This window comes from Zootoca vivipara, chromosome 14 (assembly GCF_963506605.1).
Source record: "Zootoca vivipara chromosome 14, rZooViv1.1, whole genome shotgun sequence".
In the NCBI taxonomy this organism is placed as follows: domain Eukaryota; kingdom Metazoa; phylum Chordata; class Lepidosauria; order Squamata; family Lacertidae; genus Zootoca; species Zootoca vivipara.
In genome coordinates, this window is record NC_083289.1 from 15,830,105 (window position 1) to 15,843,800 (window position 13,696).

The following is a 13,696-nucleotide window of genomic DNA, read 5'->3' on the forward strand; positions in this document are numbered from 1 at the left end:
TTCGGAAACTGCGAATTAGGACAGGTCTGTGTTAAAACCTGATCTTGTGAATTACTCCCCTGTGCCTAAACAACATACAGTTTATTTCTGAAATGACAGAAGGATTCAAGTAGTCCTGTGCTTCCCTGGCTTCCAAAGTTCCCACCAGAATGCATGCGACTAGGCAGGAGGCCAAGCTGCCTGGCTGTCTCATGCCACAGTTTTCTACTGGCTGGTTAAGCAAGTCATAACACTAGATCCAAAATTTTTGTTGCAGAGACCGAGATGGTTCTCAGTCCCCCTGAAAGCATTCACATGTATAACTAGGTGTCAGGAGAAATCTCCAAAAGTTACTGTGGTTGAGGATTAAATGGAAAAAAAGCCACCACCCCTAAAACAAAAAGCTGTGTTCATAACAATTTATTCGATTCACTTACTCACATTTCTATCCTGCCTCTCTGTACAAAATATTTAGGGGGGAGGAAGTATAGCAAGAATGAAAACAATGCACCAGGACTTATAACATTACACATGGAACAATTAAAAATCCGGGTGTGTATACAGCAGTGGTGAACCTTCTGGTCTCAAAGTTCAGCAGCACGCTTTGTGACACCAAGATTCAAGATTCAGCACCCTCCTGCTTCTTGAGCTCCATTCTGAATAATAGTTGGGGCATCCCCTGCAGCACCCATTGAGATCGTGTGCCTAGTGCAGGCACCCCCAACCTGCGGCCCTCCAGATGTTTTGGCCTCGGTCCTGTATACCTGAAGGAGCGTCTCCACCCCCACCATTCAGCCCGGACACTGAGATCCAGCACCGAGGGCCTTCTGGTGGTTCCCTCATTGCGAGAGGTGAGGTTGCAGGGAACCAGACAGAGGGCCTTCTCAGTAGTGGCACCCGCCCTGTGGAACGCCCTCCCAGCAGATGTCAAGGCAATAAGCAATTATTTTACTTTTAGAAGACAACTGAAGGCGGCCCTGTTTAGGGAGGTTTTTAATGTTTGATGCTGTATTGTTTTTAATATTCGGTTGGAAGCCGCCCAGAGTGGCTGGGGAAACCCAGCCAGATGGGCGGGGTATAAATAATACATTATTATTATTATTATTATTATTATTATTATTATTATTATTATTTTGGCCTACAACTCCCATGATCCCTAGCTAACAGGACCAGTGGTCAGGGATGATGGGAATTGTAGTCCAAAACATCTGGAGGGCCAAAGGTTGGGGGTGCCTGGCCTAGTGCAGCCAAACTGGTCACATTCCCCATAATCTCTCTCTGTATACAAACAGCAGCACTGGGGAGGGGGGGGCATTTTTAAAAGCAGTGCCTAAAAACTGACCAGAAGCATGACATAGTTGCTCAAAGAATGAACAATTGGTAGGGCCAAGTGGACTTAACTTCGGCGGAGTGTTCCAGTGTCTTGGTGCCAGCACAGACAAGGCCCTGCTTCGTTAGCTCATCTGCTATTAGAGTGCAGATTCATTTGGGCTCAAAAACAACATGCATTTGGGTACAAGCAAGTTACACAATAAAAGCTAGATGTTGGCAGCATGGTGCTCTTCAGACGTTTCCAAAATATCTGAAGAGCCCCAGGTCGAAGAAAGTTAGATTATGGTGTTACATTTTATTTTAGCAACTTGGTGATTCCGCCCTTTTGGATTTATTGCCGGCTTTTTTTTTTCTTCCCTTAAATGAAATTAGCTAATCAAGAAATAAAATTAATCTGCAAAATCCAGCTTTATTGGGTGATTTATTGCCCTAGGTGTGCAATAATTTTAGTAGTGCATTGTCATTTCTGGTAGATGGGGTTGGAGGGAATCTTTTCCTTACAAGAAACCAGGGAATTATCAGAAAATTATAAAAAGAAACTATCATTTTGCTGCATATGGTCATCCTATCTCGGAATAAGCTTTTCGCTAGTAGAATATTCTGCCAAGTGAAAAGGCTGCCAAGAGTATTTTTAGTACTTTTATATGTTGCCCATGGAAATTGTGGAAAATTTCTTTAGAAAATTGGATAAATTGGCCACTCATTTTTATAGCCTTTTATAGGACAGGGTCCTTTTTAAACACACACACACACCCTTATTTTATTTAATATCTAAGAATAAAGCATTCTTATTTTGGACAGCTAATTTAACAGGTATAGTGCATTGAAATGAAAATGCTTCTTGATAGCTGGCTTAAAATGACACTGTTGCTGACTCGTGGCCTTTGAACAGTCACTTAATTCCCCATCCAATACTTCAGTTAAGCCTATGTATATGCAGCCAGACTAATTGCATATTTCTGAGTAGATTCCTCCTTTCATCTTCTTCTACCTCATGTCAAATTTTAGACTGTAACCTCCATGGGACATGACCCTGGTAAATCACTTTTCAGCACTGAATCAGGGTTGGAGAATTAGTGACCCTCCAATATATTGTTGACTGTAGCTCTCATCACTCATGACTATTGCCCATGCTGGTTGGTCCCCTTCCTTGGCCTCCTGGACCAGGTAGAATCTCTTGCATCATTAGTCCCAGCTTGACATGAAAGCTGCAATATCACTCTAGGGCAGGGTTCCCCAAACTACGGCCCCCGGGCCGGATGCGGCCCAATCGGCCTCCCAATCCGGCCCGCGACGACCCCCGCCGCCCGCTGCCGCCGCCCGCTCTTACGGCACGCGGCGCGGCGACGATCTTAAAAATCAGCAAAAAATCGCCGAAAATCCTTTGTGCGCATGCGTATGGGCCTCTCCCGACCCGGAAGAGGTCATTTCCGATGCACTTCCGGGTCGGGGGAGGCCCATACGCATGCTCACAAGCGATTTTCGGCGAATTTTTCCCCCGCCCGTGTGCGTGTGCGCATGCGCACGGGCGCGCACTCCCCCGCCCTCCGGCCCGCTGCGCGCGCACTCCCCTGCCCTCCGGCCCACCGCGCGGTCGGCGCGGCGGGCACCGGCCCACTGCGCGGTAAGTCTGGGGACCCCTGCTCTAGGGCACTGAAGTACAGCAAGCAGTAGGCCACCAACTCCACCCCCTGGCACATACTAGTGGAAATAGCATACAAAAATACATACTATAAGGAAAGTACAGTCGTACCTTGGAAGTCAAACAGAATCGGGAAGTCTGTTCACCTTCCAAAGTGTTAGGAAACCAAAGTGCAGCTTCTGATTGGCTGTAGGAAGCTCCTGCAGCCAATCAGAAGCCGTGGAAGCCCCGTTGGACTTTTGGCTTCTGAAAGAACGTTCGAAAACCGGAACAGTCACTTCCAGCTTTTGATCGTTTGGGAGCCAAAACGTGTGAGAACCTAGGCTGTTCAAAAACCAAGGTACAACTGTAATTGCAAAAGAAATATGTTTATTAGGAGAAGAGGCTTTTGAAACTTCAGATGGCTGTTTTTAGAACCCACCTGTATTTCTGTGGTTGTAAGTTGTTTTAAACTGTTTTTAATATTGTGTTTTTATTTTTGTAATCCACCCAGGGACCTTAGGGTGAAGGGTGGGTTAGTAGTAGTCATAGTAGTAGTAGTAGTAGTAGTAATAATAATAGTAGTAATAATAATAATTTCTTTAGAAGTAAGCTCCAGTGAATATACTGGTTACTGAAGATTGCATGTTATCTAGACTCCAAAACAATATTCAATCACTCTTCAGCTATTTAAATTAGGAGTAGATAAGGACCCATTGTTCTGTATGACATCCTATTCCAAAACTCTAATTAGCCTTAGAGAACGATCAAAGCTCTCATTTGTGCTGGCAGGTCTTTCTTCGCAACCATTTGACTAAATCAGTGCCCACACTGTTGACTTAAACTCCAGCCAGCCCAAATCATTAGTCCCATGGGAAAGGAGTTAAAAGTAGTTTGAGCTGGCCCGGTAATTTACTAGCAAAATAATATTTGATTTACTAGCTGTCAGCTTTCATCATATCTTCATATTATATTTGCCTACGCTGTGAAACCAAATTTAAATAAGGGGAAGAAAAATCGGCAAAGTGGGCATGATTGGAACCGGGGAGGTTCTTAAGGTTCGCAGCAAGGCATTACATCAATAGCGAGTCGCAAGCAAGCACGGAAGAGCAATATTTTGTTTAGGGCCTGTGCTTGAGGATTGCTTGCTAATTTGCTTTTCTAAGGCTTTTATTGGTTTAAGCCCATGTTTCCCAAACTTTGGATACCTGCAGCACAGCCCCTTCCCCTTCCATTGCCAGATTATCACGCATAGCACACTATACTTTTGCATCCATATCAATCAACGTCTATATTGTTAAGCAGATGGATATGTGATTGTTGTTGTTTAGTCGTTTAGTTGTGTCCGACTCTTCGTGACCCCATGGACCATAGCATGCCAGGCACTCCTGTCTTCCACTGCCTCCCGCAGTTTGGTCATACTCATGTTCGTAGCTTCGAGGACACTGTCCAACCATCTCGTCCTCTGTCGTCCCCTTCTCCTAGTGCCCTCAATTTTCCCAACATCAGGGTCTTTCCCAGGGAGTCTTCTCTCATGAGGAGCCTCAGCTTCACGATCTGTCCTTCCAGTGAGCACTCAGGGCTGATTTCCTTCAGAATGGATAGGTTTGCTCTTCTTGCAGTCCATGGGACTCTCAAGAGTCTCCTCCAGCACCATAATTCAAAAGCATCAATTCTTCAGTGATCAGCCTTCTTTATGGTCCATTAAAAATAAAAAAAGATACGTGATAGTGGTAGTTTATTAGTGCTTAAGCCATAGGCCATTCATATATAAAATAAATGGGTACAGTGCAAGAACCAACGGTATAAAATACTGCATAAAATCTCATTTCTACCTAGAATCATTTAGAAACCTACATCTTGAAAATACTAGATAAATCACATACTGTATAACATATATAAAACTTATACAGTCATACCTCAGTTTAAGTACACCTCGGTTTGAGTACTTTCAGTTTAAGTACTGCGCGGACCCGTCTGGAACAGATTAATCCACTTTCCATTACTTTCAATGGGAAAGTTCGCTTCAGTTTATGAACGCTTTAGTTTAAGTACTCCACGGACCGTCTGGAACGGATTAATCCACTTTCCATTACTTTCAGTGGGAAAGTTCACTTCAGGTTAAGTACGCTTCAGGTTAAGTACAGACTTCCAGAACCAATTGTGTTTGTAAACCGACGTACCACTGTATATTGATAGGGTGAAGTTTAATACAGATTTTAAAAAATATTTATTAAAATCTAGTATGGTTAAATAAGAGCATATATATATATATTTCTCAGTCTGCTTCCAGCACAACAGGCAGGCATACTCCTTTGAGGTTGCCGAGAAAGACATAGACCCAGATCTTTGGGTTTGGCCCTAACCTTTTCAATGAATTATGTTCATTCAATGATGAACTGGAATCAGGATGGGGGAAAGTGGCAGGACGTGTGTGTAGGCTTTTTCATTAGTCAAGCTGAGTCATGGGGCTCAGGTGGCAAATCAGGAAGGACAGCAGGTCGCATGCCATCTGCCTCTCAAACTGCTGGCCAAGGGGCTACAGGGAATGCTGCTGTTTTCCCCCCACTGGCACTCGCTCCCACCTCTATCTTATCACCTGCCTGCTGGCTGCCAACAAAGAGGCAGAAGTGAAGGCATTCCCTGTGCCTTGTCACTCTGAGAAAGGGATCCTTTATAGCAAGGCTCAGCCCTGAGTGCTCACTGGAAGGACAGATCCTGAAGCTGAGGCTCCAATACTTTGGCCACCTCACGAGAAGAGAAGACTCCCTGGAAAAGACCCTTACGTTGGGAAAGATGGAGGGCACTAGGAGAAGGGGGCGACAGAGGACGAGATGGTTGGACAGTGTTCTCGAAGCTACGAACATGAGTCTGACCAAGCTGCGGGAGGCAGTGGAAGACAGGAGTGCCTGGCGTGCTCTGGTCCATGGGGTCACGAAGAGTCGGACACGACTAAAGGACTAAACAACAACAACAAGGCTCAATGTGCAAGGTTGCCCAGTGAGTTCCTGCGCCAACGCCACTTAGCCTCAGCTCCGGTGTGGAGAGGACACCTCTCTTTCCCTATTCATCTTCTCCCCATAAACTGGTCTGGATGTCCTCGTGGTATCCATGGGAGCTTTTTTTTTTTGTCAGTTTGCATTTCTTAGTGCAGAAAGTATTGATCTGATGTGTTGAGATCTTTCCTATTCTAATTAATCTAAGAGGGTTCTGGAAGCTTCTCTGTGTGGAAGAAACAACCGGAAGGTTCCCGATGTTTGGGTTATTCCTTCAAAGAAGCTGAGTACAGCTGGCTTAAACTGGCTCTTCTATCTCTTTCAGTCAAGGTCATGTTGACTATAAAAGCAGGACCAGAAAGAGCCTGGGTTTCACTTTCTATCTCTTTTCCTTCTGGTGTGGTGTTCTGTACATAGTATGCTTAGCGTTAAGGTTCAGACTTATCATAAGTTATTGTAAGTTTAAGTCTGCTGCAACTGAATTTCTTATGGACTGTGCCAATCCTGAATCTATTGGATTTGTGACCATTATGCTCATTTGCCTTCAGTAGCAGCAAAGCTCTGCTGGATGAAATACAATTGCCTCTGGTCTATTTTTGGGGGGATCCTGCAACGAGTTTTAAGTTTTTACTCTGCTAACTATACATTGGAATCTGCTCTGGATCAATATTGAGTAGAACTACGTGACACTTTTCTCCCATTTCAGATAGCAGGCACCAGGCAGGTGGTGGTGGTCGCATTCTGCTCAGGACAAAGGTTTAGAGCCCCTCTTGCCACAGTCCTGATCTGGCCCTCTTGCAAATGTCCTGATCTGGCTTCCCTACAATAGCTATCCAAAGGTTCTGTATGTGACAAATGCTACATCAAGTTTGGACCTGAAAATCACTTCATGGGTGCACAAATGTACCGTATTTGCTGGGTTCTCTGGGCCATGGTTGACAATCTTGTGCTTTCCATGTGCACAATTTTGTCACTGTTAAGAACTCCATTGAGCTCCGTTTTTATTTTCCTTGCATTCGACTGCGCTATGACTGTGCTACCTGTGTAAACGCCTGGAAAGGTCGGAAACATAATCCTATGGAAAATACAGATGATTAGGTGTTCTTTATGTGCAGCTACATCTCGTGGCATCAGTACCACTTAATCCAAGCCATTTAAGGCCAAGATCAAATCTCTTTGTCAACATACTTTATTTTGTGAAAACAAAATTAAGGTATCCAATAAAGTTTGCCGTGGCTTTGCTTCAAACCTGAGTGACGTGCTATGGAAAAGTAGTTACTGCTTATAAAAAGACGTTTACTGCTTGTTTTTGAATTATTAGACTGGCCAGCAGCACTAATGCATTTCTGGGTTACCGGATTTGGGGCTAAAGATTAGGAAACAAGAGTACGTGTAGAGCCAGCATTCCCTGCACTGTCTTCCTCCTCCTCATATTTATGGTTCATAGGCCAGACTTTGTGTGTACTAGCCCTGTCCATGGGCCCGGCCCTACGGGGTGGGAGGGCGGCGGAGAGATCGCGCTGTGCCTGCCCGCCCACCCGCCCACCGCGCTGGGAAACGGGGCGGGAGGGCGCCGGAAAGATTGTGCTGTGCCTGCCTGCCCGCCCGCCCACCGTGCTGGGAAACGGGGCGGGGCGCGTGCTGGGAAACGGGGCGGGACAGCACCAGGGGCGCTTAAGACGGTCCTGCCTGTCCATGGAAGGATGAGCACTTTGGAGTGGCAGTTCCCATGCACAGAGAGCAGGGATCATTTGTCAGCTGCCCTCGCTTGGTATTTAAAGAGGTAGGCTGGCTGGCTTTCTTCTGATTAGATTCACGGGAATGTCGAACTCCAGCCCATCACTTGGCACCTTCCAAGATCTTTTCTTGCAAGCCAGTCCTGTTTAGAAGTGGTCCTCTTTCCAGAAGACTAGTCAATTTCTATCCTGGGTGGGTGAGTGAATGAATGAATGGGAAGGAAGCTTCCTTTTCCTCCCTTGGAAGTGAATAGACTAAGCAAAGTTCCAAGCCTTGGAGCAGCCATCCCCAACCTTCGGCCCTCCAGATGTTTTGGACTACAATTCCCATCATCTCTGACCACTGGTCCTGTTAGCTAGGGATCATGGGAGCTGTAGGCCAAAACATCTGGAGGGCTGCAGGTTGGGGATGCCTGCCTTGGAGAAACATGTTGGAGCGATCTACCTTGGAAGGTGATGGGCTGTCCTTCGTTGGAGGTTTTTAAACAGAATAGATGGCCATCTGCCAGGGATTCTTTAGCTGTAATTCCTACATTGCAGGGGGGTTGTTTATTTATTTCACTGTTTGTTCGCACACACCCTTCAAAGCAGTTTACAAAAAAAGAAAACATTGAAATATCATTAAGAAAAATTAACAAGAATAGTAAGTTCAAAAAGTTGAAATAATAATAGGCTGAATACATATTAAAAGTCTCATCAGCTTTCTAAACATCTGGGATTAGATGGGTTGGTGGTTTGGATGAGGGCCAACAAGTTGAGTCTGAATCTTGGGAAGACTTTGTGGGCAAGCAGTTCTCAGTTCTGGGAATTGGGGAACTCACTGGTTCTGGACAAAGTTGCACTCTATCTGAAGGGACAGGTGCTTAGTTTGAGGGGTGTCACTTCCTAGATCCACCTCTGTCACTGGAGACTCATGTGACCTCTGTAGTGAGGAGTGCCTATTATTATCTCAGGGTGGTAAACCAACAAGTGCTTTCCTGGCCAATGATAGCTTAGCCACTGTGATTCATGCATAGGTAAGATCATGATTGGAATACTGTGATGTGTGTTGTTGTTGTTGTTGTTGTTGTTACAGTGGTACCTTGGTTGTCGAACAGCTTAGTTGTCAAACAAATTGGCTCCCGAACTTTGCAAACCTGGAAGTGAGTGTTCTGATTTGCAAACGTTTTTTGGAATCCGAACGTCCAACACGGCTTACACGGCTTCCAACTGAGTGTGGGAAGCTCCTGCAGCCAATCAGAAGCCATGCCTTGGTTTTCGAACCATTCCGGGAGTCAAACGGACTCCCAGAATGGATTAAGTTCGACAACCAAGGTACCACTGTATTATTAACTGGCCCTTGACCCCAAGGTCCTAGGGTGTGTTACTACAATTAAAACACCATGCTAAAAACAGTTTAAAACATCCCACAATCATAGGAAGAAGGTGAGTCCTAAAAAATATACTTCCCAGGTGTCAAAAGCCAAGGTGTGTCCTCAGCATTTGCCTAATGTTGTATAATGAAGATGTCAAGACCCTCCTCTATGGGGAGGAAGTTCCACAAATTAGAGAATGCCCTCTCCTGGGCAACTACCACCCTGAGCTGCTAAGGGTTGTAGAACTACCAAGAGGGCCTCGTCTGCAGATCTTAATGCCTAAACGGGTCTGAATGGAAGCTTTCACAGGGCCAACCCACCCATAAGACAGGGTTAGGCAGCTGTCTTGGGTGTTCCACCACCAGCTTCTGTTAAGATCTTGCCAAAACCCATCAAAGCGCTCCACAATCCAGGTAAGGGAGGCTGTGGGGGCACAGCGGCATGACACATTACCGTTTGCCACAGGACACACCCCAAGCTTTCAGTTGCGAATCACACAGATAATCAAGATCCAGCCTCAGTTGCATGCTTGTGTGTTTTCAATAGTGTCCACCCACTTTTGAGCTCACACGAGTCTTTATTTAAAGCAAGGGTGGGGAACATTTTCAGCTCCTTTGTGGGCAACCTGCTGAGGAGAGTCTCAAGGGCCAGATAGCGAGGCCTGGAGGGCCACATCTGGCTGCCACTCTTGAGTTTCCCCCTTCCCTGAGTTATTGCTTTTCATTCTCATGGCATGCTGGCAGTTCTCTCTTGGGCACATGGTTTGGGAATTGGTGCTTTTTATGACACCACTTGCACGGCACGTGGGCAATCATTACTACTTCATACCGTAGTGTAAGCAAAATAACTTTGGAGGCTTGTTGTGTTGCCTTGAGGTCTTACTCGACCCAACTCCTTCAAGTGTGCTGTTTACATCACTTTCGCAGATTGGTGTGGAAATGGAGTTTTTCAAGGCCTGGTGCTCATAATTGAATTTAGAAGCCCCAGAAGAGACGGAAACGAAGTTATGAAAGAAGAGAAAAACCGCTTTTATTTTGGACCGATTCTTTCCAGTTGCAAATATATCACTTCTTTGTTCTGTTGACATAATAATTTATTTTGGAATGGGAATCTCTGCTTATTACCACCAGACTAGGAATCTCCCCAGGGTAAACAACCAGTTAAAAGGATTTGCAAAATATGCAACTTTCCTGGGCTGCTGAGTTACTTTTCTTTCTGTCGTGTTTCCAGACCTCAAGAATTTCCCAGTCTGACGAAGATAGAGAAGGCGGCTGGGACGCCTGGGGTGCTTGGAGTGATTGTTCGCGTACTTGCGGAGGAGGAGCATCCTATTCTCTAAGGAGATGCTTAAATGGCAGGTTGGTCTTTCATATTGCACTTTGAAGTCACGAATGATACAAAACAGGAAGGGGGTGGGTGGGGGGTTATTCAGAGGCCGAATCTCCAAACACAGGAGATCTGGGGTGGTTACATTAAAATCTGTTTCAGTAAAGGAAAAACTAAATAGATGCAACTAAGGTACGGTATTATTCAGTACTGGAAAATAACACAAGGGCTTACTGCAGGAGGGGGGGGGGACTTTTGACCCTTGAGATATTGCTGCTCTAGAGAGCCAGTGTCTAGTTGAACTACAGAACTTGTTCCCACGGTATGGCCACCAACTTAAATGGCATTAATAGACCAATTCATGGAGGACAGGGCTATTGATGGCTACTAGCCACAACAGCGATGTGCTTTCTCCATGGTTGAAGGCAGCAACGCTTCTGAAAGCCAGTTGTTGGAAGCCGCAAAAGGGGAGAGTGCTCTGGTGCTTCTTATGGTGGGATGCAGGTGGCACTGTGGTCTAAACCAGTGCTCCCCAACCTTTTTATCGCCGCAGACCAGTCAACGTTTGATAATTTTAGTGTGGCCCGCTGAGGGGGGGACGTTTATTGTTTATATTTTATTTAGATTGTTTTGATTTAATAATTTTAATTTAATTGTATTTAATGATCCTTAGGCGGCCCAGTACCAATTGATCCATGGACCGCTACCGGTCCGTGGCCCGGGGGTTGAGGACCACTGGTCTAAACCACTGAGCCTCTTGGGCTTGCTGATCAGAAGGTTGGTGGTTCAAATCCCCACGGCGGGGAGAGCTCCCATTGCTTTGTCCCAGCTCCTGCCAACCTAGCAGTTCGCAAGCACGCCAGTGAAAGTAGATAAATAGGTACTGCTGTGGCAGGAAGGTAAACAGTGTTTCCATGCGCTCTGGTTTCCATCACGGTGTTCCGTGCGCCAGTAGCGGTTTAGTCATGCTGGCCATATGACCTGGAAATCTGTCTGTGGACAAATAGCGGTTCTCTCGGCTTGAAAGCAAGATGAGCGCTGCACCCCGTAGTCACCTTTGACTGGACTTAACGGTCCAGGGGTCCTTTACCTTTTACTTTAGCTTGTTCTTTTGGCTTTCCAGAGGCATCTAGCTGGCCTTGTCTTATGGCCCTGCCTCCCGTAAGATGAGTATTTGCTCATGAATAACTGGCTTGGTGCGATTTGGAGGGCTCTTGTTGTTAATCCTGTAAATCATTTGTCAAAACAGACTGCTGGTAAACAGTATAATGCTTTATGAATAATATTTCAGAAACGTCTCAGTGAGTTGTGACTTTGCACAGATGTAAGCCTAACAGGAAAAGCTGTAACTGCTTCATCAGATAGTCATCCTTACTTAATCATCTTTTCTGTTAAATCTGAGAAGCCGTAACATATATCCAGTATTCAAGAAAATTATTTATGGGAAAGGGTAGCCTTTAAATGTTACTCTACTTGGTCATTCCTTTCAAACTTTGTTTTTTTCCAGGAACTGTGAAGGCAGGAATATTCGATATAAAACCTGCAGCAATAATGTGAGTCTCATCTGTCTTTTTGTTTGACTGCTCTAATTGCCATAAAACAATGCAGCTGTAAAGCTTCAGACATTCTACTTAATGCTTTTTGTTTTTGTTTTACAAAAGAACGACAGAGCCTTAAATGTTTATTTTTGCCTAGCAGTGATGACAAAATTTGCATGCGCTATTCCTAAACAGTTGTGCAACATGAATGCATTTTTCTTCCTATTTTGCTGCACAGGAAACAGAACTCGTTGCATTTATGTGACTCTATTCAAATAAAGTCAGCATTTAAGTCCCATTGATTTTTGATGGAAGAACGTTAAACACCTAAATGGATCAATTTGGGCTTTAAAAGTGTTTAACTTGGTCTAGATTTTGTCCCTGTGCCAAAACATGTCAAGATCACCTTCTGTAAAGCCACCCACTTAACCTGTTACTGCTCAGCAAAAACAAACACAGAAGCTAGCATGTGTTCACATACTGCATATTGATCTCCTGAAATATGAGTTATATATGACTTGCTATGTTTAACATAATGACATCATTTATTTAGTAGCATCAATGGCCCTTAACGGAGCAACTCAAGCAAAAAAAGAAAAAGGGGGGGGGGAAGCCAATTTCCTGCCCCAAGAATCATACAATCTGTGTTTCCAGAGTGGGAGAAGGTTACTCACGGGGCTCTAGACAAGTGTTTGCAGGGTCTGGAAAGTGGTAAGGCTTTTTCAGGGGAAATGTGCCTTGAAGGTGTCATGAGTTCCTAAACTCCTGAAGCTACTGAAACCAGGAGAAATGATTCCTATGCCAAAGAGATGATACAGGTGGTAGGGGGATGCAGAAACCCCTTCATTCCTCTTTGGTAGCAGTTCCAGCATGAATGATACCTAGCAAAATCGGGCACAGAGTCTCCAGTGTCTCCCCAAGGAAACCACTGCAACAGAAGTTGTGGAAAACACAGCCCAAAGTTCTAGCTCCTCCTCCTGAGATGCCTAGACAGGGAGCTGTGATCTGCATTTCTCAGACACCACATAGCATATGGAAGCCCTCAGAATAGTTTAGAGATAGTGACCGCTTGTCAGCTGGGGCATGTAGCCGAAGGTCAGGGTAGCCTACCATTGCCTTCAAAGGATTTTACAATCCTCGTTAGATTCCTGTTTAATTTTGGCTTTTTGTTGTATGTAGTTTGTTGGATTGTTACTTCTCCTCCTTTACAAAGGGTGCGTGTGCGCGATATTAGATGTAGAAACAACAGGGTCGCTAGACAGTGTTGTGCAAGGAGAAGGGGTGAAAAACAGAAAGCTCACTTTGTGCTTCATTCCAACCTGGCGCCCGGGCTCTGTGCTAACTCCACAGTTGTGCACCCTTAGCTACTCGTTTTAGAGCAAGGCTGTCTTTCTTAATGATGCAACAATAGCGTTCTTTGGTCCAAGATCTGGAAACGATCTGTGCGCCTTTGTAAATGCAGTTTGTAAAATAAACTGCTGGCGGTATTCTTCTTATCCAGGGCTAAACTGTCTGATGGTGGCTCTGTGGATTGTCTCCCACATCTTTCCCCCCCAGAATTTCGTTGCTTTTGTATAAGGTTCTGTTTTGTTTTCTAGTTGGTAAAGTGCTCTACTGATGCACATTGTTTTGGGCTCTCTTCGTCCGGAGCCAAACGTGCAAAGAGCCAGAGAGTCAGAATAGGAGACTAGAGCCAAGAATTAATCCAAAGTCAGAATCAGGAATGTGTGCTGGATTGGAGCCTGCGGGTGGGGGGAAGGATTGCGCCACAGCTAGGATAGGACTTCAAGCCAAGAGAACAAGTCTAAGCAAG

General features: G+C 45.1%; 1 protein-coding gene across 4 annotated transcripts in view; it reads left to right on the top strand.

Annotated features, from left to right (window-relative positions):
- ADAMTSL3 (ADAMTS like 3) overlaps nt 1-13,696 on the top strand; it is a 280,228-nt gene that overhangs the window by 94,029 nt on the left and 172,503 nt on the right. For all 4 annotated transcript variants that reach the window (XM_060282649.1, XM_060282651.1, XM_060282648.1 and 1 more), the window contains exons 4-5: nt 10,250-10,377; nt 11,853-11,898. In XM_060282649.1, the coding sequence (XP_060138632.1) occupies nt 10,250-10,377; nt 11,853-11,898 (174 nt within the window). The remainder of the gene's footprint in view (nt 1-10,249; nt 10,378-11,852; nt 11,899-13,696) is intronic.